General features: G+C 34.1%; 1 protein-coding gene across 2 annotated transcripts in view; it reads left to right on the forward strand.

Moving 5' to 3' along the window:
• The window catches only part of VRK2 (VRK serine/threonine kinase 2), an 89988-nt gene that overhangs the window by 21275 nt on the left and 43234 nt on the right, over positions 1-25479 (forward strand). For both annotated transcript variants that reach the window (XM_068564344.1, XM_068564343.1), the window contains exons 3-7: positions 12570-12619; positions 13301-13370; positions 14988-15075; positions 16701-16806; positions 18012-18104. In XM_068564344.1, the coding sequence (XP_068420445.1) occupies positions 12570-12619; positions 13301-13370; positions 14988-15075; positions 16701-16806; positions 18012-18104 (407 nt within the window). The remainder of the gene's footprint in view (positions 1-12569; positions 12620-13300; positions 13371-14987; positions 15076-16700; positions 16807-18011; positions 18105-25479) is intronic.

The raw sequence follows: 25479 nt of genomic DNA on the forward strand, positions 1-25479 counted from the left end.
ACAATGTTGCATTAGTTTCTACTGAACAGCAAAATGAATCAGCTATACATATACATATATCCCCTCTTTTTTGGATTTCCTTCACATTTAGGTCACCACAGAACATTGAGTAGAGTTCCCTGGGCTATACAGTAGGTTCTCATTAGTTATCTATTTTACACATAATATCAATAGTGTATATATGTCAATCCCAATCTCCCAATTCCTTCCACACCCTCCCTTTCCCCCTTGGTATCCATACATTTGTTCTCCATATGTCTGTGTCTCTATTTCTGCTTTGCAAATAAGATCATCTATACCATTTTTCTAGATTCCAAATATATGCATTAATATACGATATTTTTCTCTTTCTGACTTCCTTCATTCTGTATGATAATCTCTAGGTCCATCCACCTCATTACAAATAACTCAATTTTGTTCCTTTTTATGGCTGAGTAATATTCCATTGTATATATGTGCCACATCTTCTTTATCCATTCATCTGTCGATGGACACTTAGGTTGCTTCCATGTCCTGGCTATTGTAAATAGTGCTGCAGTGAACATTGGGGTGCATGTGTCTTTTTGAATTATGGTTTTCACTGGATATATGCCCAGTAGTGGGATTGCTGGGTCATATGTCTCTTGTTACAGTTTTTGGTTTAAAGTATATTTTGTCTGAGATAAGTGTAGCTTCCCTTACTTTCTTTTGGTTTTCATTTGCATAGGACATCTTTTTCCGTCCCTTCACTTTCAATCTTGTGTGTCTTTGAAGCAGAAACCAATCTCTTTTAGACGTCATATAGTTGGGTCTTATTCTTTTTATCCATTTAACCACCCTGTCTTTTGGCAAATTCAGTCTATTTACATTTAAAGTAATTGTTGATAGGTGTGAACATACTGTTGCCATTTTGGTAATTGTTTTCTGGTTGATTTGTAGTTCCTTTGTTCCTTTCTTTTTCTCTTGCTCTCCTCCTTTGTGATTTGATGATTTTTTCATAATGATGTGCGTTGATTTCTTTATCACTTGTTTATCTAAAGTTTTTGTTTTTGGAGTTAACCATAAAGCTTACATGAAGCATCTTATGCTTGTAACAGGCTGTTTTAAGCTGATAACTTTGAGCACCTAAAAAGCTCTACATTTTTATGCTCCCCCTCCACACATTTTATGTTTTTATTGTCAAAATTTACATGTTTTTGTCTCATATATTCATTAACAAATTATAATAGTTATAGTTTTTTCTTATACTTTTGTCTTTTAACCTTTATACTAGAGTTGTAAATGATTTACCTGCTATAATATTAGCATATTCTGAATTTAACTGTATTTGCCAGCTAGTTTTATACTTTTATATATTTTCATTTTAATAATTGGCATCCTTTTGTTTCAGCTTAAGGACTCCCTCACTTAGCTAGTTTCTGAATCTCTTTAAGAGGGAGTTGCTCTGTTTGTGGCTGTATATTCTGTGGAGGGAAGTGCAGGAGCCTACTATGTCACCATTTTGGGTACTCCTCAGTTTTCTTAAAATGAAAATTTTAATGATATTAATTTCTTTCTAGATGCTACTTTCATTCATTAAATTATTCATCAAAATTTTAAGGAATGCCCACTAGGCCTTATAATAGGTGCTTGGGATACATCTAAATAAAACAAAATATTCTGTCTTTGTGAGGCTTACATTCTATCAGAGAAAAACAAGCAGTAAATTTGCACTTTAACTACATCCTAACTAGATTCATAATAATCTTTTCAATATTATATAGTCCTGTGTATTTTCTAATTTTCATTGTGATTTCTTCTTTGGCCTAGGGACCAGGCATTATGGTCACAGAATGTAGCCTTAATAATCCTTGCTCTTTGATATTTGATGAAACCTGCTTTCTCGGTAAAAATATGGGCAGTTAAAAAAGTGTTTTATGTTGGGTTAAAACGAAAATATATTCTTCTGTTGTTTTTTATGTGGCCTTTAGATAAACGCTGTTAATTCTATTGTTTTAATTTGTTTTTGCTTATATATTATGGAATTGTATTAAAATCTTCCATGATCTTTTTCACTCGGTCAGTTTTTTTCTTGGAATTCTGCTTGTTTTGGACATATATTATGAAGGCACATTATCAGATGCTTTCAAGTTCATAATTTTTGTCTTTCTGTTGAATCGTTCCTTTTATGATTTGGGTGGACTAACTCTATGTCTAATAATTCTTCTTTCCTGAGACTTACATACTTTTGAAAATATATATTCCAGCTTTCTTTCAGCTAAGTTTGGCTAATTAGTTTATTTTTTATCTTTTTATTTTGTTTCTCTACACCACTAGGTTTTAGTATACATTTATTTATTTATTTTTTAACAACCTTACAGTTTCTGTCCTTAGAGGGTGTGCTTAGTCTATTCAAATTTATTATGATTACTTGCATATTTTTTCAAATCTAAGATGTTATTGGTCATAGCATACATCATTATTTTGTATATGTATGTTAAGTATCCATTAGATGCTTAAAAATTCATAGTTCTCTTCCTCTTGAATTGTTTGTTCTTTTTGTGTTTATGTAAGACCTGCTTTATATGTAATACCTAATACTGCCCGTTAAACTATGACACAGTACCTTTAAAATAATCTTACATATGGAACACAGTTGTTGCAGTCTGTGTAAGTCTTTGGTTGCCAGTGTCAGAAATTCAAATGAATTTAAGCAAAAGGGGGATTTATTAACTCTTGGAAGTGAGAAGTACAGGGCTTTTCTGGCTTTAGGTATGGGTAGCTCTAGGGCTTATGCAATGTCACTAGGGCTCTTTCTCTCTCCCTGCCTTAACCCTACTTTCCTCAGTTTTGGATTTTATTTTCAGGCTTTATTTTCCATTTACCGAAGGAAAGTGATCACTGCTATTTCTAGAATTTTGGTGTCCTTAAAGCTTATGGTCTATCTTGTGTTATGCAGCATTTTAATGTCAAATGCTACGGAAGACTTTTATACCTAGTTGGGGCACTTTGCTTTTTCTGAACTGGTTATGGTGGCCTGTGGGCTTGTACATTCCAAAGCACCACGCTTGGTCATGTGCTCAACTCTGGAATGTAAGGGAGGATACACTGTGATAGGCAGCCCTACTAGGTCTACATGGATAGTGGGAGGTTTGGTTCCTCAAAGGAACAACCAGATGAGGTTACCAATGAATAGAAAAGAGATGCTAGAAAGGCAAATATCATATAAATGTACAATGCATTCCTTATCAGGTCATCAGACCTCTCATCAGAAATTTAAATGAGGATGTGAGACTGCTATACTTTCGACACTATCAGTCTATGATTGATCATTCTTCTCAACTTCCAGTAGATCAGTCAGCTGTAACCTACCAGACTAGATCCCTTTCCCTCCATGGTCAAGTCCTATCAGTTTCACTTTCTGAAATTTCTGGAATCTGCTCATCCTTTTAATCTGCCATTGATACTCTAATCCAGTCTATAGTCCTCTCTTCTCTAATCTATCAATATTAAATCCTTACTAATCTATCTATATCTACTCTGGTTCCCTTTCAGTCTTTTCTCCACCTTGTAGTGTAGTGATCTGTTCAAGATGTAAATCTCATTATGTGTTTCCTGTTCCTCAACTATACCTCAAACATTTAAAATCTTCCATGGAGAGAAATTCTTAGCTAGATTTGCATCTGGCCCTTCATCACCTCTTCAGCTGTTTTTGCACAAGCATTCCTTTTTATATAATTAAATTGTACATTCTCATCATACTGTCCACCTCTCCTTTTAACACTTGTGATAATTACAGTTTTACACCCCATATGAGTATTTGATGAATGTCTGATTTCTCCACTAGACTATGAAAGCAGATACCTTGTCTTTATCTGTTTTCTGTCATTATTTAATTTCACTACCTAGAATGTGAAAGATTCTATTTATTTATAGTAGGAAAAAAATATTTATTTAATTAATTAACTGATCGATTGCTGTAGAGACCTCCATGGTCACTAGGACAATTTATTTGTTCAACATCCATCTCCAAGAGCTTTCTGGTCAATTGATTTTGGATTTAGGCTCTCTAATATAATCTGACTTGGAAGTTTATAGAGAATATTGTGTAGCTATCAAATGACAAGTGTGGGGATGTTTCAAGTATATGTCAGCACATTATTATGTTCATGTGAAATCATATGAAAGGAAGATTCAGATTATAAAGCGGTAAAGATACACTGATTGAAATCAGCAAGGAGTAGAACATTGGACTGGTTGGATATCTTTTTTCCCCACTTGCAACATAATAAGTTACTTATCTAATTGAAACCCTCATTTTCCTTTTGTGCTTTTCTGTTTCTTACATTCTGTTAGGTTTAAAGATGTATTTGCTGTTTTGGCCACTTGCTTTGAGAAAAGAAGCAGGGAGTTTCTACCACCTTCTACCTCAGGAAGCAAAGACCATTGCCTAGAGTCAATATTATACTGAGTGGACCAGGGTTAGGGCAGGACTGTTTCTCTCTAGCCTTGGGTACCATAGTGGTAAAAATAGTTTGCCATGGGGTGGGAGGACAGGCTTTTCTCATCATTTCTTCTATGCTAGGACTGGACCCCTTCTTCTTTTTATACTTTCTTTAGTTTTTTCCTTCCTAGATATGGATAATCCACTCCCCCTGCGGTTCCCTTGGGACTGCTGCGTGGGTGAAAATGAAATGACTATATGAATAAAGAGGAAAAGAAAATTTTAATTAATATAAATAAGTTACTTTCTTTGTTACTGTAAAGAGGTCTGGGTTCACAGTTTATATCTAATATCAACCAAAATTGAAGTATCTGTAATTTCTTTAACTGACTAATAGCATTGCTAACATCAAAGTTTTTGGAGATTGCTTAAGAAAATTGTGTATGAGTTGGCTTAGCTGTGAAGTAGAATTTATATAGTTTAGTAAATTTATAACATACATTTTACATCTATTAAGTGAATTAATAGAGAAAAAACAAGTTGATAGAGTTAGGAACGAAGGAAAAATGTTAGGAGTAGTAATGAAGAGGACATAGCGTTTTGGTAAATATACTGAAAATATACTTGAAGAATTTGATCATAATCTAACTGACAGTTTTCAATACTAGTTTGACCTTTTTTCCCTTCACTTTCCTTTTTAAAAAAAAAATTTTTTTTATTGGAGTATAGTTGCCTTACAATGTTGTGTTAGTTTCTGCTGTACAGCAAAGTGAATCAGCTATATGTATACATATATCCCCTCTTTTTTGGATTTCCTTCCCATTTTGGTCACCACAGAGCACTGAGTAGAGTTCCCTGTGCTATATAGCAGGTTCTCATTAGTTATCTATTTTATACCCAGTAGTGTATATATGTCAATTAAAATCTTCCAGTTCATCCCACCTCCCCCTTTCCCCCTTCGTGACCATAGGTTTGTTCTCTTGCCCTGTATCTCTATTTCTGCTTTGCAGATAGGTTCATCTGTACCATTTTTCTAGATTCCACACATATGCATTAATATATATTTGCTTTTCTCTTTCTGACTTACTTCACTCTGTATGACAGTCTCTAGGTCCATCCACGTCTCTACAAATGACCCAATTTTGTTCCTTTTTATGGCTGATAGTCCACTATATATATTTTCTTTATCCAGTCATCTGTCGATGGGCATTTAGGATGCTTCCATGTCCTGGCTATTGTAAATAGTGCTGCAGTGAACATAGGAGTGCATGTGTCTTTTTGAATTATGGTTTTCTCTGGGTATATGCCCAGTAGTGGGATTGCTGGGTCATCTGGTAGTTCTGTCTTTAGTTTTTTAAGGAACCTCCATACTGTTTGTTCTCCATAGTGGCTGTGTCAATTTACATTCCCACCAACAGTGCAAGAGAGTTCCCCTTTCTCCAGCATTTATTGTTTGTAGATTTTTTTTTAAAGATTTATTGACTTATTGATTGATTGATTGCTATGTTGGGTCTTCGTTTCTGTGCTAGGGCTTTCTCTAGTTGCGGCAAGCGGGGGCCACTCTTCATCGGGGTGTGCGGGCCTCTCACTATTGTGGCCTCTCTTGTTGCGGAGCACAGGCTCCAGACACGCAGGCTCAGTAGTTGCGGCTGACGGGCCTAGTTGCTCCGCAGCATGTGGGATCTTCCCAGACCAGGGCTCGAACCCATGTCCCCTGCATTAGCAGACAGATTCTCAACCACTGCGCCACCAGGGAAGCCCCGTTTGTAGATTTTTTGATGATGGCCATTCTGACCAGTGTGAGGTGATACCTCATTGTAGTTTTGATTTGTATTTCTCTAATAATTAGTGATGTTGAGCATCTTTTCATGTGTTTTTTGGCCATCTGTATGTTTTCTTTGGAGAAATGTCTATTTAGGTTTTCCATCCATTTTTTGATTGGGTTTTTTGTTTTTTTGATATCGAACTGCATGAGCTGTTTGTATATTTTGGAGATTAATCCCTTCTCAGTTGCTTCGTTTGCAAATATTTTCTCCCATTGTGGGGTTGTCTTTTTGTCTTGTTTATGGTTTCCTTTGCTGTGCAAAAGCTTTTAAGTTTCATTAGGTCCCATTTGTTTATTTTTGGTTTTATTTTCATTGCTGTAGGAGGTGGGTCAAAAAAGATCTTGCTGTGATTTGTCATAGAGTGTTCTTCTTATGTTTACCTCTAAGAGTTTTATAGTGTCCATTCTTTCATTTAGGTCTCTAATTCATTTTGAGTTTATTTTTGCATATTGTGTTGATTTCATTCTTTTACATGTAGCTGTCCAGTTTTCCCAGCATCACTTATTGAAGAGACTGTCTTTTCTCCATTGTATATCCTTGTCTCCTTTGTCGTAGATTAGTTGAGCATAGGTGCATGGGTTTATCTCCAGGCTTTCTATTCTGTTCCACTGATCTGTATTTCTGTCTTTGTGCCAGTACCATACTGTCTTGATTACTGTAGCTTTGTAGTATAGTCTGAAGTCAGGGAGTCTGATTCCTCCAGCTCCGTTTTTCTTTCTCAAGATTGCTTTGGCTATTTGGGGTCTCCTGTGTTTCCATACAAGTTGTAAAATTTTTTGTTTTAATTCTGTGAAAAATGCCATTGGTAATTTGATAGGGATTGCATTGAATCTGTCAATTGCTTTGGGTAGTATAGTCATTTTCACAGTATTGATTCTTCCAAGCCAAGAACATGGTATATCTCTCCATCTGTTTATGTCATCTTTGATTTCTTTCATCAGTGTCTTATAGTTTTCTGAGTACAGGTCCTTTACCACCTTATGTAGGTTTATTCCTAGGTATTTTATTCTTCTTGTTGCAGTGGTAAATGGGAGTGTTTCCTTAATTTCTCTTTCTGATCTTCCATTGTTAGTGTACAGGAAGGAATGCAAGAGATTTTTGTGTATTTTTGTATTCTGCAACTTTATCAAATTAATTGATTAGCTTTAGTAGTTTTCTGGTGGCATCTTTAGGATTTTCTATGTATAGTATCATGTCATCTGCAAACAGTGACAGTTTTACTTCTTCTTTTCCAATTTGTATTCCTTTTATTTCTTTTTCTTCTCTGATTGCCGTGGCTAGGACTTACAAAACTATGTTGAATAATAGTGGCGAGAGTAGACATCCTTGTCTTGTTCCTGATCTTAGAGGAAATGCTTTCAGTTTTTCACCATTGAGAATGATGTTTGCTGTGGGTTTGTCGTATATGGCCTTTATTATGTTGAGGTAGGTTCCCTCTATGCCCACTTTCTGGAGAGTTTTTATCATAAATGGGTGTTGAATTTTGTTGAAAGCTTTTTCTGCATCTGTTGAGATGATCATATAGTTTTCTTTAATTTGTTAATATGGTGTATCACGTTGATTAATTTGTGTATATTGAAGAATCCTTGCCTCTCTGGGATAAATCCCAGTTGATCATGGTGTATGATCCTTTTAATGTGTTGTTAGATTTTGTTTGCTAGTATTATGTTGAGGATTTTTGCGTCCATGATCATCAGTGATATTGGTCTATAATTTTCTTTTTTTGTAGTATCTTTGTCTGGTTTTGGTATCAGGGTGATGGTGGCCTCGTAGAATGAGCATGGGAGTGTTCCTTCCTCTGCAATTTTTTGGAAGAGTTTGAGAAGGATGGCTGTTAGCTCTTCTCTAAATGTTTGATAGAATTCACCTGTGAAGCCATCTGGTCCTGGACTTTTGTTTGTTGGAAGATTTTTTATTGCAGTTTCAATTTCATTACTTGTGATTGGTCTGTTTATATTTTCTATTTCTTCCTGGTTCAGTCTTATAAGTTTGTACCTTTCTAAGAATTTGTCCATTTCTTCCAGGTTGTCCATTTTATTGGCATAGAGTTGCTTGTAGTAGTCTCTTAGGATGCTTTGTATTTCTGCGGTGTCAGTTGTAATTTCTCCTTTTTCATTTCTAACTTCATTGATTTGAGTCCTCTCCCTTTTTTTCTTGATGAGTCTCGCTAAAGGTTTACCAATTTTGTTTATCTTCTCAAAGAACCAGCTTTTATTTTCATTAATTTATGCTACTGTTTTCTTCATTTCTATTTCATTTATTTCTGCTCTGATCTTTATGATTTCTTTCCTCTACTAACTTTGGGTTTTGTTTGTTCTTCTTTTTCTAGTTGCTTAGGTGTAAGGTTAGGTTGTTTATTTGAGATTTTTCTTGTTTCTTGAGGTAGGAATGTATTGTTATAAACTTCCCTCTTAGAACTGCTTTTGTTGCATCCCATAGGTTTTGGGTTGTCGTGTTTTCATTGCCCTTTGTTTCTATGTATTTTTTGATTTCCTCTTAGATGTCTTCAGTGATCTTTTGGTTATTTAGCCGTGTATTGTCTAGCCTCCATGTGGTTGTGTTTTTTACAGGTTTTTTTTCCTGTAATTGATTTCTAATCTCATAGCGTTGTAGCATTGTGGTTGAAAAGATGTTTGATAGGATTTAAATTTTCTTAAATTTACTGAGGCTTGATTTGTGACCCAAGAAGTGATCTGTCCTGGAGAGTGTTCCGTGTGTGCTTGAGAATAAAGTCTATTCTGCTGCTTTCGGGTGCAATGTCCTATAAATGTCAATTATGTCCAACTGATCTATTGTGTCATTTAAAGCTGTGTTTCCTTATTAGTTTTCTGTCTGGATGATCTGTCCATTGGTGTAAGTGGGGTGTTAAAGTTCCCCACTATTATTGTGTTACTGTCGATTTCCCCTTTTATGGCTGTTAGCACTTTCCTATGTATTGAGGAGCTCCTATGTTGGGTGCATAAATATTTACAATTATTATAGCTTCTTCTTGGATTGATCCCTGGATCATTGTGTAGTGTCCTTCCTTGTCTCTTGTGACAGTCTTTATTTTAAAGTCTACTTTATCTGATATGAGTATTGCTACTCTAGCTTTCTTTTGATTTCTGTTTGCATGGAATATCTTTTTCCATCCCCTCATTTTCAGTCTGTATGTGTCCCTAGGTCTGAAGTGGGTCTCTTGTAGACAGCATTTATATGGGTCTTGTTTTTGTATCCATTCAGCCAGTCTGTGTGTTTTGGTTGGAGCATTTAATCCATTTACATTTAAGGTAGTTATTGATTTGTATGTTCCTATTACCATTTTCTTAATTGTTTTGCATTTGTTTTTGTAGGTCTTTTTCTTCTCTCATGTTTCCTGCCTAGAAAAGTTCCTTTAGCATTTGCTGTAAAGCTAGTTTGGTGGTGTTGAATTCTCCTAGCTTTTGCTTAACTGTAAAGCTTTTGATTTCTCCATCAACCTGAATGAGATCCTTGCTGGGTAGAGTAATCTTGGTTGTAGGTGTTTCCCTTTTAGCACTTTAAATATATCCTGCCCCTCCCTCCTGGCCTGCAGAGTTTCTGCTGATAAATCAGCTGATAACCTTATGGGGATTCCCTTGTATGTTCTTTGTTGCTTTTCCCTTGCTGCTTTTAATATTTTTTCTTTGAATTTAATTTTTGTTAGTTTGATTAATATGTATCTTGGCATGTTTCTCCTTGGGTTCATCCTGTATGGGACTGTCTGTGCTTCCTGGACTTGGATGGCTATTTCCTTTCCCATATTAGGGATGTTTTTGACGATAATCTCTTCAAATATTTTCTCAGACCCTTTCTCTTTCTCTTCTTCTTCTGGGACCCCTATAATTTGAATGTTGGTGTGTTTAATGTAGTCAGCAAGGTGTCTTAGACAGTCCTCATTTCTTTTCATTCGTTTATCTTTATTCTGCTCCTTAGCAGATATTTCCACCATCCACTCATCCAGCTCACTTATCTGTTCTTCTGCCTCAGTTATTCTGCTATTGGTTCCTTCTAGTGTAGTTTTCATTTCAGTTATTGTGTTGTTCATCACTGTTTGTTTGTTCTTTAGTTCTTCTAGGTCCTTGTTAAACATTTCTTGTATTTTCTCAATCCATGCCTCCATTCGTTTTCCCAGATTTTGGATCATCTTTACTATCATTACTCTGAATTCTTTTTTAGGGAGAATGCCTATTTCCTCTTCATTTATTTTGTCTTATAGGTTTTTACCTTGCTCCTTCGTCTGTAACATATTTTTTTGTCATCTCATTTTTTTTTGATGAGTATGGCTGTGTTCCTGTCTTGCTGGTTGTTTGGCCTGAGGTGTCCAGCACTGAAGTTTGCAGGCAGTTGGGTGGTGCCAGGTCTTGGTGCTGAGATGAGGACCTCTGGGAGAACTCACACTGATTAATATTCCCTGGGGCCTGAAGCTCTGTTAGTCCAGCAGCTTGAACTTGGCGCTCCCATCACAGGAGCTTAGGCCCGACCCCTGGCCTGGTCATACAGGGGTACCTCCCATCCCCTTAGGTGTTAGTGGTCCCCCACTAGCGCCCAGTAGTTGCTCTGTGAGAATTGCTCCGATGCATTCTTGTGTACTTGTGAGGAGATGCAAACTCCACGTTCTCCTACTCCATCATCTTGACTCCGTTCCCCCTGGGTCATCCTGGAGAAGATGGATTGAAGCCAGGAGAAAGCTAGAGGATGGGAGACCTGTCAGAAGGCTTGTTCGATGAAATCGGGTAAAGGATGGCGACATTCTGTACCCGGGCTTTACCCGCGGTGGGGCAGTGGGCACCTTGGGCAGCCAAGGTGCGCTTCCACCTCCCACTGATTGTTGATTATCCTTCCTGTAAGCACCTGGACATTTCTGCAACATCGGCTCCTCAGACCAGCCAGATAGCTTCCATCAGCTCTTTCAAAGCTGGGGGAGGAACAGGTTGTGCAGGCTCTGGGTTCAGCTTGGCTACTCTATCCCAAAAGGAATAGCATGTGTTTTTGGGAACACAAAGGGATGCTTTTCTCTTTCATAGTTATGACTCTATGGTTATAAGGGACTTCATATGTCTTCTACAATAGCAAAGGGAGGAACACACTGTTTTCTTTCATTTCCAATATGCTAATTGGTACAAACTGCTCTCAAAGGTATCTGCATGCCAAATTCAGCAATTCTATCTGCATATTCCACTGAAGATTAAGTAGCCTGTCACAGATCTTTATTTCTTTCATGGTTGTTGAGCTGCACCGCACTGGCCTACAAGGCCTCTACTTTCCCAGCTTCAAGACTGAAGATAGAGCTCAGAGTTAGTGACAGAGACATTAGTGTTTAATGGATGGGGGAGCATACATGTCTGAATCAAGGTCCTGGAGCAACACCCCACGGTTTGTGGTGGACAGTGGACAGGACGTGGTGGCCGACTTTGCTGGGGGGATGGGGGGAATCCTTTCACTTTCCTTTAAACATCATCCTGACAAACACTTAACACAGTGCCTTGCCTATTCTAGCCTCTTGATAAATAAATATTGGTTAGTTGAATGAATAAAGGAATAAATGAATGAAGAGTAAATAGTTGAATGACAACATTCTAGACCTTCACAATATGAATAAATATACATGTCAACTTCTCTTATCAAGATTTGAGTAAAAAGTAATCTTTTAATAATTTAGATAATGTAGATGAAATGATTGATTTGATTTAAGAATTTGAACAGTGGAATTTTCATAAGTTGGATTACTGTATCTAAAATGCAAATGGTAAGTAATAAAATGAAGTAAGATAACTTGAAATTGAAATGAGCTTATGTTATGAGACACGTACTCTTTAATTTAGGAGTAGTTGATTGCTAGGCTCAGGAGATGATTTTTTAAAGACTTTATTCTCTTTCTAACTTGATTTATTTTAGAATTTTGCCAAATAGAAGTTGTTTTGAACTTTCTACTTAAAATGAATCAGTGTTCACTTCTGAATTATCATAGATTTTAATTTAGCAAAATTCAATCAATGGATTATACTATATATCATCTATTTGGTTTAATGCTATATATCTAGAAAATAGGTTCCCCTACATTTGGATCTATGTGATTGATACAATCTATGGGTTTCCATGTTTGAATATTTGAGTATGGTTTATGGTGAAGAGTGTGGGCTGTGGTGTCAGATTTGAGTTTCAGTCCCCAATCTGCTGCTACTTAGTGAGCAAATTATTCAACTTGTTAAACCTTAGAAGCATCGTGTATAAAATGGAGGTGATACCTACCATAAGAGGTTCTTAGTCCAGTGTCTGGGGTATAGTAGGCATTCAGTAATTGGGAACAACTGTTGTTTTCCTCACTGTCTTTTGTTCTGCAGCTTTCCCCATAAATAACCCAGATAAAGATGCAAGACATGTAATAAAAGTGGTAAGTATTGCTCTTAAATTTGTGTTTTACATGTATTTGACATTTTTATTTTCTGCTTTATTCATTTCATTTTTGTAAAAATGTTTCTCACCTTAGTTTTAATAATTTTAATTAACAATACATCTAATATTATATTTTCACATTATTAAAATGTAAAGACTGGAGAATTTTGTTCTTCTGCATTGACATTTATCATCCTTGTATCTTATCTAGCTCTCTATCTTCTCCCTTTCTTTTCCTCTCTGCTCGAGATGATAAAGTCCTTAAAGGCAGGAATGAGGTTTTATTTTTGTTTGTATCCCCTGTGGCTACTATTATGAACAAAATATTGTAGACAGTCAGTAAAGGTTCATGTATGAATGAACCATCAGGGTAGTTTGCAGTGTATCCACCCTGTTATACATGTTAGTACACACTGAGTGTTTGTGTACGTGTACAGTTCTCAGTGTTTTTAGTAAGTTCTTTCCATAAGAAGACTACTTTCATGTCTAAGACTGTATAGAGATAGCATTACAAAATGTTAAAAATGAGATTCTTTGTTTATTTAGTGCTTTTCTGAGATTTTTGTGATTCAAGTACTATTATATATTACATATGTATACTCATATTTTCACAGTTGAAATACCAATTCCATCTTTAAAATTTTTTTCTAATAAAATTAACTGTTCTTTTCTTTTATAGGAATATCAAGAAAATGGCCCATTATTTTCAGAGCTTAAATTTTATCAAAGAGTGGCAAAAAAAGACTGTAGTAAGTAAAATTAGCAAAGTAAGCTACTTCCATATATATGTTTGCTAAAGTGGGTGTTAATATTTTTGTCTTTTTCTGGCCTTATGGAAAATTCTTTTCAATTAGGAATTTTTATTGTAAAATGATACAGTTAACTGTTATATAAAAACAAGACAGATGGTATACAAATCTTGATATTATATACATAATTGGTTATATATTTCAAGTCAAAGTTATTTCTATTACTTTACATAAAATGTTGGATTGTTGATCTAAGCTACCAACAGTTCTCTAGGTATAAAAGATAGTAAAATGAAATTGTTTCTTTCACAAAAAACCATTTGGATAAGAAGGATATAAGGAAAAGACAATAAAATGGGCAGTAGATTATAAACAAAAGGAATGACCATAGAATAGATTAGGGCATAGTGTATGGAAATGATTAAACATTAAGATGATTTAGAAAATGAGTTAAAAATGTTAAATATTTGTATGTTGAGTAATTAATTGGAGCTGGATATCAGATGTAAGAACTACCAGTTAGAGGATTGGAATATGAAATAAATATGAGCAGAGCTAAGAAGAAAAAAAGCATGTTATAAATACTATATGATATAGATGGACTAGTAAAGCTTAAAGGAAATTGATATGAGTATAATTAAGGTCCTTTACACCATGTTTAGGAAAGAGAATGATGAGTCTAACCTCAATAATTAACTTTGTTTTCTTTAATGAAACCTTCTGAACATTAAGACTGTAGTCTTTACTAACTGCTTAAACTATGTCAGAGTGACAAACAGAATCCATTAAACTTCATTGTTTATCAGTAGAGCTGTCTTAAACATTAAGCATATATGGTAGAAAAATGAAAAATTAAATAAGCTGCCTGATTATTTAAGTGGATTTGATTTTTTTAAACAAAATTTAATCAAAACAGTTTCAGTACAACAGTTTCAGAGTAAGATGATTTTTCTGCCCAATTTTTATTTATTTATTTATTTATTTTGACTACTGTGGCTTTAGACTTTTAGTAATACGGAAGAAAAAGCTGTCTTTCTACTGATCCTTTGGTGGTTAACATATTTTATATTTAAAAGTGTAACAAACATATAAGGGAATGAATTTTTTTAATGAATAGAAACATTTGTGTAAATGATATCAATGCATTTTATGACTATGCTATTTTTGTTTTTATTGCATATTTTATTTTTTATATTTAAAAAAAATTTTTTTTGGAGTATAGTGGATTTACAATGTTGTGTTAGTTTCTGCTATACAGCAAAGTGAATCATTTATACATATATACATATATATATTATATATATATCCACTCTTTTTTAGATTCTTTTCCCATATAGGTCATTACAGAGTATTGAGTAGAGTGACTGACTATTTTTGTTTTGGTTATAACCGATTTAAAATTTTAAAATGTTAGAAATCTGTGTATGTTTTTATGTTAATTATAGTGATAAATAGAATTTGCAACTATTAGCTAGATATATTTGATTTTTAAAAAATGTTTTTAGGAAAGTCTAATTTCTATTTAAGTTAGCTAAATAAGTTTAAGCATCTACGCAAAAGTAAGAAATACCTTTCTAAAAAAGTATGCCTTTTTTCCTGTGAAATTTGTCTTTGCAGTCAAAAAATGGATAGAACTCAAACAGCTTGATTATTTAGGAATTCCTCAGTTTTATGGATCTGGTATTACTGAATTCAAGGGAAAAAGGTAAAATGGAATTATTATAATCAAATATTGTCCTGTAACTATTTCTCATGTGGTCTATTAGTTATTCGTTGCTATATAACTAATAACCTAAAATGTGGTGGCGTATAATGACAAACTAATATTATCTTAGTTTCTGTGGGTCAGTTATCTATGTATAAATGGTTTCCCTAGATGGTTCTTGCTCAGGACTTCTCATGAGGATGTAGTCAGATGTCTTTTGGGCTGTAAGTCTTCTCAAGGCTCGACTGGGGAAGGATCTGCTTTCAAGATCACTCATGTGGCCATTGGCAGGCCTAAGAGCATCAGCTTTTAAATTCTCTCGCGTGATTGTTGGCAGGCCTCACTTCCTCACCATGTAGGTCTCTCCAGAGGGTGCCCGAGTGTCATAAAGGCATGGCAGCTGGCTTGCTGTAATTGAAAGAGAGAGAGAAGGAGAAAGAGCACACACAAGGGCATGCATCCAAAAAGAAAGTCACAGTCCTTTTATAATCTAATTTTAGACGTGATAGCCCATCATTTCTATTGTATTCTCTTTGCTAGAAGCAAGTCATTAAGTCTACCCCATATTCAAGAGAGGAGATCTAATTAAGCTCCATCTCTTGAGGAGAGGCACAACCAAAAATTTGTAGAAATATTTTTAAACTCACCAAACATGGCTAGTCATCACATATAAATAATTAATTAGTAGTGATTTTTTTAAAAAATGTCATTTGTTAGGTACCCATTTTGTTCTTTCATTAGCCTTTTAAGATAGGTGATAATATTTCTTTTCCTAGGTGAGAAAATAGGCTCAGAGGTCAGTGCTTTGCCTAAATGGTCTTTAAGTGCTATAAATTAAAAAAAAATGAACAAACAGTAATCTTGAAACAAAGTAAAGGGCTACCTATGGGGGGTGAATGGCTGAGTAAACCATGGTACATCTATATCATGTAATACTATGCAGCCCGTTAAAGGAATCAATTAGAGCTCTACCAGTTGATTTGGAAGGATTTCAATGAGATATTATTGAAAAAAGTATGATGCAGAAAAGTTCATATAATTAGATTGCATTTTTGTCAAAAAAATACAAAAATTCCTATATGTGTTTGTGTGTGTGTATACATAGATAGATATAGAATAGGGGCTGATATGGGTATGTAAGTGAAGGGAAGAAAGGGGCGGGGGAGAGGTCCCGAACAGAAAAGAAAAGGAAGACATACATTTAGAAAAACACATGTTTATAAATGTATAGATAAAGTAAATATGATTTTATAAGGTCAAGAAACAAACATAAATAAAATCTTCTGTATGGAAAAATAATTGCTCAAGGCCATATGGCAAGAAGGTGATGGAGTCAAAATGAATTAAGTTCAAGACTAATTTAGAAAGACTTCTCTTTTCATGTTCAAAGACAGTGTGAGTGGTTCAGCACAGCGTGCTCTTCTACTCAAAAACTAACTGCAAAGTAAATACTTAGTATGTTTCTCAAAAGACAAGATTATTAACGTACAGTCATTCTCTAATGGTTCAGATTGCATCATTCTTTATTGTTAAGTTGGGGGTATTTTTCCATTGTTTCAAATTCATAAATAGACAATTTCAGCTTTGCTATTTTAATATCTCCTTTTGACTTCTCCTTCTTATAGTTACAGATTTATGGTAATGGAAAGACTGGGAATAGATTTGCAGAAGATCTCAGACCAGAATGGTGCTTTTAAAAAGTCAACTGTCCTGCAGCTAGGTATCCGAATGGTAAGAAAGAATGACTTATTTCCCATGCTCCATTTTCAAATTATTTACTTGTTAAAACATACAAATTGTTGCCCTTTGTGGAATTATCAGAGAATGAAGGATTATTGCCCTAGAAATGTCAGTTATTGAGCGTAGATACTATTTTGGTGAAATTGATAACAGTGGGCTCTGTAAGTGACAGAATGTGCTGTGTTTGGCACTACAAACTCAATTAGGCTTTGGTTCTACAGTCTGATTTTTTTTTTTTTCTCACAGCTTTGTTTTACATATCAGAACAAGCTTGCATTGCTATAAGAATAACCTCTCTTTTGTCAGTTATATTTATAACAATGCAAAGTATGGCAAAATATATTATTTTCCATACTACACATGTGGTGGTAAGGGGGTGCTATAAAGTTTTTATTATGAGTTTGGGATGGTGGCAGTAATTAGTGTGGCAATGAATAATATATACTTTGCCAAATAAGAAGCAATGAAATCTTAATAGCACCCATGCACACATTTTGTTTATACCACGTATTCGTCTTATCTTGTTTGTGTTTGGTTTGCCTAAAGCTCCATTTTATTTTTTCCACTTTAGATAGAATGCGACTCCTCATGCCAGGTTGGGATGTGGCAAACAGAATTCATTAATTTTCCCATCCATCCTCTAGGCAGCCAACAAATGTTTATTGAGCACTAGGCATAGGTAACATGCAAGTCTCAAGGGTTTCAGAGATGAAGCATAGGTGTTTTCTGTTACTCTACAGAGGGAGAATGCCTTTCTCTGTGATCATGGACGTGGGATTTTGTTCTGGGAGCCCCAGAAACTTATTTATAATTATTGCTTGGGCGAGGGATTGTTGAGTGGGAGTCATGATTATTTCACTTTAGGTCTCTGATTTTATCATGTTTTTCCTCTTTGCGCAGTGTGATTTGGGCACCGTGCTGTCAGGAGCATAGGCATCGTTGAGTCTTGGCTTCCTCCCCATCAGAGGTGCCTTTGAAACACTTGATATTTGAGGATCCTTTTATTCACCTTTTTCCCAGGATGAGCGACCAGCACATGTGATAATTTTAGAATAGATAAATGCATAATTGTGAAATACATCATTTTGTCATTGTTAATGTGAAAAAAAATACATGATATTCTCTATTCAGAATGTTCAGGTTGATCAGGAGTTCTAAATAGACATCAGTATAACCTTATATATTTCTTTTCACAGTTGGATGTACTGGAATATATACATGAAAATGAATATGTTCATGCTGATATAAAAGCAGCGAATCTACTTTTGGGTTACAGAAATCCACATCAGGTAAATACAGTATTAAGCTTTTGCCTTCAGTAAGGATCCTCAAAGTACCATACTGAGACATTCAAAAAACAAACTCCTAACAGGCAAGAGTTTGCAAATGAGGACTTAACATGATGAGTGTTGTAATTTATCCTATCTTGCTTATCTAATTTAATGCACTAAACTGATAAGCAATTAGGATGAGGAAGCTGAGACTGGGGGCGGGGGGTAAATAATTTTATTAATGGACATATAGTGGCTGAGCAGGGATTTGAACTTCTGAGCAAATATAAACAAAAACCATCAAAATGCAATGAGAGAAGGGATGGATTTATGCAGAGAAAAAAAAAAAAAAGGCTGTCCCCTTAGTTCTTCTTCCACTGTATAAACAATTAAGTTTTAAACAGAGCAGCATTGCCGATACAACTTTTTGTGATGATGGAAATATCCTGTACGTTACTGTCCAGTATGGGAGCCATTAGCCACATGTGGCTGTTAAGCACTGGCAGCGTGGGTAGTACAATACCAAATGCTGGTGAAGATGTGGAACAACAGGAACTCTCATTCATTGCTGGTGGTATGGCCACTGTGGAAGACAGTTTGGCAGTTTCTTACAAAACTGAACATACTGTAACATATGATCCGGCAGTTAAATTCCTTGGTATTTACCCAAAGGAGTTGAAAACTTATATCCACAGAAATACCTACACACAGATGTTTATAGCAGCTTTATTCATAGTTGCCAAAACTTGAATAAAGATGTCCTTTAATAGTTAAATAAACTGTGGTTCATCTGGATAATGCAGTAGTACGCCACATTAAAAAGAAATGAGCAGTTAAGACATGAAGGAAGCTACATGCATATTACTAACTGAAAATCTGTATAATTCCAATTAAATAACTTTTGGAACAGGCAAAAATATGAAGGTGCTAAAAACATCAGTGATTGCCAAGAGTTAGAAGGGAGGGATGAATTGGTGGAGTACAGAGGACTTTGAGGGAAGTGAAACAATTGTGAATACATGTCATTATACATTTGTCAAAAGCCATAGAATATTCAACACCACAAGTGGACCCTAACGTAAACTGTAGACTTTTGGTGATAGTGACGTATCGGTGTAGGTTCATCCATTGTAACAGATGTAATACTGTGGTGTGGGATGTTGATAGTGTGCAAGGCTATATTTGGGAGGAGGGGAGAGTGGTGTATGAGAACTTGCTGTACCTTCCACTCAGTTTTACCTAAATTGCTCTACATTTAGTAAAATTGAATTTGAAACTGCTCTAAAAAATAGTCTTAAATAATGAGACTAGTGTGACCGAAGAACTGAATTTTAAATTTAACTTAATTCTAATTAATAATTTTTTTCATCTTGCTTTCTTCCCCAGCTTTATTGAGGTTTAGTTGACAAAATTTGCATATGTTTAGGTTGTACAACATGATTTACTTAAGGTATACAAAGTGATGATTTATTATACATATATATTGTGAAGTGATTAATCAAGTTAACACATTGATCACTTCACATAGTTACCTTCTGTTTTGTTTTGTGGTGAGAACACTTAAGACCTACTCTTAGCAAATTTGAAGTTTACAGCATTATTAACTATAGTCACCATGTTGGGCATTAGCTCCCCAGAGCTTACTCTTCTTCTAACTAAAAGTTTGTACCCTTTGACCAGCATCTCCCCATTTCTTCCACACCCCAGCCCCTGGTACCACTGTTCTATACTCTGATTTATAAGTTTCACTTTTGTATATGCCACATATAACTGAGATCATACAGTATTTGTCTTTCAGTGTGCCTTGGTTTATTTCACTTAGCATAATATCCTCTAGCATAATGTCCTCTAGGTTCACCCATGTTGTTGCAAGTGGCATATTTCTTTCTTTTTTATGACTGAATAATACTCCATGGCATATATATACCACATTTTCTTTGTCCATTTATCCATCAGCAGACACTAAGATCATGTATGTATCTTGGCTATTTTTAATAATGCTGCAGTAACATGGGAATTCAGATATCTCTTCAAGATAATGATTTCTTTTCCTTTAGATATATACCCAGAAGTGGATTGCTGGATCATATGGTAGTTCAATTTTTAATGTTTTGTTTTTTTTTTTGAGGAACCTCCATACAGTTTTCCATAATGACTGTACCAATTTACATTCCCACCAACAGCGTACAAGGGCTCCCTTTTCTCCCATACCCTCACCAACACTTGTTATCTCTAATAGCCATTCTAACAGGTGTGAGGTGTTGTCTCACTGTGGTTTTAATTTTTCATTTCCCTGATGATTAATAATGTTGAGCACTTTTTCATATACTAGTTGGCCATTTGTATATCTTCTTTGGAAAAATGTCTCTTTAGGTTCTTTGCCCATTTTTGAATTGGGTTATTTTGTCTTGCGAGTGAGTTATATGAGTTCTTATGTATTTTAGATATTAACCCCTTATCAGATATGTAGTCTGCAAGTATTTTCTCCCATCCCATAGGTTGTCTTTTCATTTTGTTGATGGTTTCCTTGGTTGTGCAGAATCATTTTAGTTTGATGTAGTCCTACTTGTTTAGTTTTGGTTTTGTTACCTATGCTTTTGGTTTCAATTGCAAAAAATCATTGCCAAGGCCGGTGCTCAAGGATTAGAAGCATTAACATTATTAAAACATCTGTACTACCCAAAGCAATCTACGGATTCAATGGAATTCCTACCAAAATTCCAATGGCATTTTTCACAGAAATAAAAAACCAATCCTAAAATGTGTATGGAACCACAAAAGACCCTGAATAGCCAAAGCAATCTTGAGAAAGAACAAAGCTGGAGGCATTACACTTCCTGAATCAAACTATATTACAATGCTATAGTAATCAAAACAGTATGCTTTTGGCATAAAAACAGACGTAGCCCAATGGAACAGAATAGAGAGCCATGCATATACGATCAACTAATTTTTGACAGGGGTGCCAAGAATATTTAATAGGGCAAAGATATCATCAATAAATGGTGGTGGGAAAATGGGATACACACATGCAAAAGAATGAAATTGGACTCTTATACCATACACAAAAATAAACTCAAAATGGATTAAAGACTTAAATGTAAGACCTGAAACCATACAACTAGAAGAAACCTAGGAAAAAACCTTAATTTTAATTGGTTTACATTTACAAAACCACATGTGGCTAGTAGCCAGTGTATCAACAGAGATTTAAAGAGTTAAAAAATTGAGGCTATAAATAATTAGAAAACATTTAGCTGAATATTTAACTGAACTGTACATGAGGAAAGAAATTTCTAAATAAAAATACCCCCAAAATCGTATACAATATTGTGAAATTTCAAATTTGAAGATATCTGTATATTAAAAAAATTGAAAAATGAAAGGCAAGTGAAAATCTGGGAAGTATATTTATGACAAATATTTTAGGATATATAGCAAGCTTTAAGAAAATTAATGAGAAAAACACCAAGTAATTTCTTAAAACAATGATTAAAAAGAATGAGCAGAAAAGAAATACGATTACCTGAGAAATAAATGAAAAAAAGTTCACCATCACTAAAAACTAAGAAATATGCAGATCAAAACAGTGAGGCAACATTTTAAAAGAACTTATCAAATAGGAAAAGTCTAAAATAATAATCTGATGATATTGAGGCTGATGAGGGTGCAGACACTTGTAGAATGCCAGTGGGAATGTAAATTAAATGGGAGTAGGAGAAGAAATTAAGTTAATGGAAGGGCAATTTGGAAATATATATTAAAAGCCTTTAAAAGTCTGCATACTTTTTTAAGGTTAGGTTTATTGAAGTATAATTTACAAACAGTAAAATTCATCCTTTTAAATGTATAGTTTGATGTGTTTTGACACATGTATATCGTATAACCACTACTATAATCAAGACAGAGCATTTCTATCATCCTCAGAAATTCTCTCAGTTAGTCCCCTTTTCTCACCCTGAGGAAATGATTTCTGCCCCCCCCTTTTTTTTTTTTTTTTTGCATTTTTAGGGATGTCATATAAATGGAATTATATAGGTTTTTACTCTTCGTGTCTGGCTTCCTTTACTTAGCATAATATTTCTGAGATTTATCCATGCTGTAGTTCATTAGTAGTTCATTCCTCTTTAATGATAGGTAGTAGTCCATTGGAAACTACTGCAGTTTCTTTATCTGTTTACCTCTGGATAGATATTTGTGTTGTTTCCAGTTTTTGACCATTATGAATGAAGATGTATAAACATTCACGTACAGGTTTTTGTGTAGGTATATATTTTAACTTCTTCCAGGGAAATAACTAGGAGTGGAATTTCCGGATTGTGTGGAAGTGTATGTTTAACTTTAAAAGAAACAGCCACCCTGTTTTCCAGAGTGACTGTACCATTATACCTTCCCACCAGCAATGTGGATAATTCCAGTTGCCCCATATCTTGCCACCACTTGGTTTCATTAGTTTTAAACATTTAAGCCATTATAGTAGATGTGTAGTTATATCTAGTAGTAGGTTTTTTAAAAGTTATTGTTTTATTTATCCCACATGAAGTGGGAGCATAAATCCAGGCATTGTATTCCCTCATTGCTGTAAGTAAAATGGACCAGTTTTTTAAATTTATTTATTTATTTATTTATTGTGAATTGTCTGCTCATGTCTTTTGCCCATTTTTCTATCATTTTTTTGTTTTTATTCCTTGATTTTGAAGAGTTCTTTAGATATGAATTATATTAGCCATTAATCTATTACATATTTTGCAGATATTTTCTCCCAATTTGACTTTTCTCCTTTGATTATACTTGTGTTGTTTTATTGTCATGTAGAAGATGAATTTTTAAATTTTTAATGTGGTCAAATTTATCAATCTTTCATTTACTATGGATATTGAGTCATAGTTAGTAACCTTGTTCTACAGACAGGTATATATGAATTTTATTATATGACTTCATTCTTTACATTTAAATCTCTTTTTCACTTAGAGTTTATTCTTTTACATGACAGGAGGTATCAACCAAATTTTATCTTTTCCTAAATGATTTTCCAAGTTTTCAACAATATTTATTAAAAATAAAAAACTTTGCTTCAGTGATATTAGATGCCACCTTTATTATATACTAAATTTCCGTACATACTTGAGTTTATTCATGTACTTTCCATTGAATCCTTCTGGTTTGACTCTCTATTTATGCTTCATTGCCATACTAGTGCATTAATTTCTGAGGTTTTGTAGTGTATTTTAATATCTGGTAGGGCTGGTAGTGCCTCGTAGATTTTCTTTTTCAGTGTAATTCTAGCTATTCATATTTTTCTATATTTTGTTGTGTAGCATTTTCATTGGAATTTTGTTAAATTAATTTTGGGAAAACCTGACATCTTTATGATTATAGATGTTCTATTCAACAACAGGGAATGTTTTTGAATTTCACCAGTTTTTACTTTCGTATCTTCTGAGGTATTTTAAAGCTTTCCTCATGTTAGTTTTACACATTTCTTGTTACACTTATTCCTAAATAGTAAACCATTTTTGTTTGTACTGTCAGTGCAGTTTTAGTCTACCATTTTATCTTCTAAGTGATTCTTGTTTGTGTATATGAAAGTTACTGATTTTTATGCATTCATTTTATATCCTGTTAATTTACTGAATTTGGGGTAGTTTTAGTAATGATTCTCCAGGGTTTTCTTAGGAAACTGTATATCATATACAAGGAGATACTAGTTTTCCTTCTTTTCCACTTCTTATATTTCCGATTTGTTTTGCCTAATATGCATCCAGTATATAGTAAATTGTAGTGAAGTTCATGACCATCCTTTCCTCTTCTTGATCTTATTGGAAATGCCTAAAGTAGTACCCCCACTAAATGTGATACTGGCTTTAGGACTAAGGCATATTTGTGTATATGTGAATATGTTTATATGTGTCTTTATAGTTATATTAAGGAAATAATCACCAGTTCCTCTGTTCTTGAATGGATGTTTTGTTTTTATGGAATGGGTATTGAATTTTGTCGAGTGATTGTTTAGCATGTACGGAAATGATCACGTTTTTCTCAGGTCAATTAATATGGTATAATATATTGCTGTGCTTCTAATATTGAACCAACTGTACTTTCTAGGAATAAATCTCACTTTGTTATGGTATATTATTTACTTAATATGGTACTGAAGTGTGTTCAGTAATATTTTATGTAGTATTTTATTATTGGTATTTAAAAGTGATACTGGCCTGTAATTATGTTTTTGTACTATTTTTTTTATCAGATTCAGGTATCAACATTCAACTTGCTTCATAAAAAGAATTTGAGGTTTACCTTCATTTTCTGTGTTCCAGAACTATTTCTACTATATTGGCAGCATTTTTTTTTTTTTAATGTGAAATTCTCTGGTTCTGGTGAGGACATTCCTTGTAACTCTTGATTTTTTTCCCACGGAAATTGATTGTTAAGTTCTTTAATCTCTAGTTGGGTCAATTTTAGTAGTTAGCAGTTTTGTCTAGTTTTTCAAATTTATTTGTGTGGTGGTCTGCATTGTACTCTCTTAGGACTTTTAAATTTCTTCTCCTTCAATGATTGTTTCCTTCTAGTTATTTTTTATTTTATTTTTTGCTTTTTTCTTCTTTTTTTTTTTTTTTTTTGCCTTGATGAAAGTAGCTAGTTTGTCCATTATGTTAATTTTTCAGCAAACTTGGATTTTGATTTATTAATGAGATATATTGTTTTTTCTTTTCTATTTCATTAATTTCTGATTTTGCCTTTGTTATATCTTTTCTTGTGCTCTTTTAATTTGACCCTTTTGTTCTTTTTTCTTGGTCTTCAATTTGGGATCTAATTCATTTATTTTCATTAAAAAATTTTTTACTTCTTTAGGTGTTTAAGGCCATGATATTTCCTCTGGTCACTGCTTTATATTGTACTTCATGGATTTTGATATGTAGTGTTTTTATTATCTTTATTTTTTCGAAGGTTTGTATTTCTTCACCAAAAAGCAGTGCAGTAGAAGGTTTTTAAGTTTTCATGTAGAAAGACCTCTTAAAAATTTTTGGTTATTAAAATCTAGACTTGTGACAAAATGGTCAGAGTATTGTTTATAATAATTTTATTTGGAATGGACTGAAGCTTTTATCATGACTTAGAAGAGGATCAGTTTTTGTCAGTCTTCCATGTTTTCTTGAGGAAAAGATAGTCTCTATTTTCATAGTGTAAAGTTTAATATCTTTCCAGAAGATCTACCTTATTGACTGTATTATTTATGTCATCTATATTTTCATTTAGTTTTTGTCCACTTGATCTATTTTGTACCGAGAGTGGTATTTAAGCCTTCAATGGTTAATGTGTTTCTGTTGGTCTCCTTGATTCTGCTGTAGTTTCTGTTTTATAAAGATCATTGCTGTGCCATTTGGTAAAT

This window comes from Eschrichtius robustus, chromosome 15, assembly GCF_028021215.1.
Source record: "Eschrichtius robustus isolate mEscRob2 chromosome 15, mEscRob2.pri, whole genome shotgun sequence".
NCBI classification, from domain to species: Eukaryota; Metazoa; Chordata; class Mammalia; order Artiodactyla; family Eschrichtiidae; genus Eschrichtius; species Eschrichtius robustus.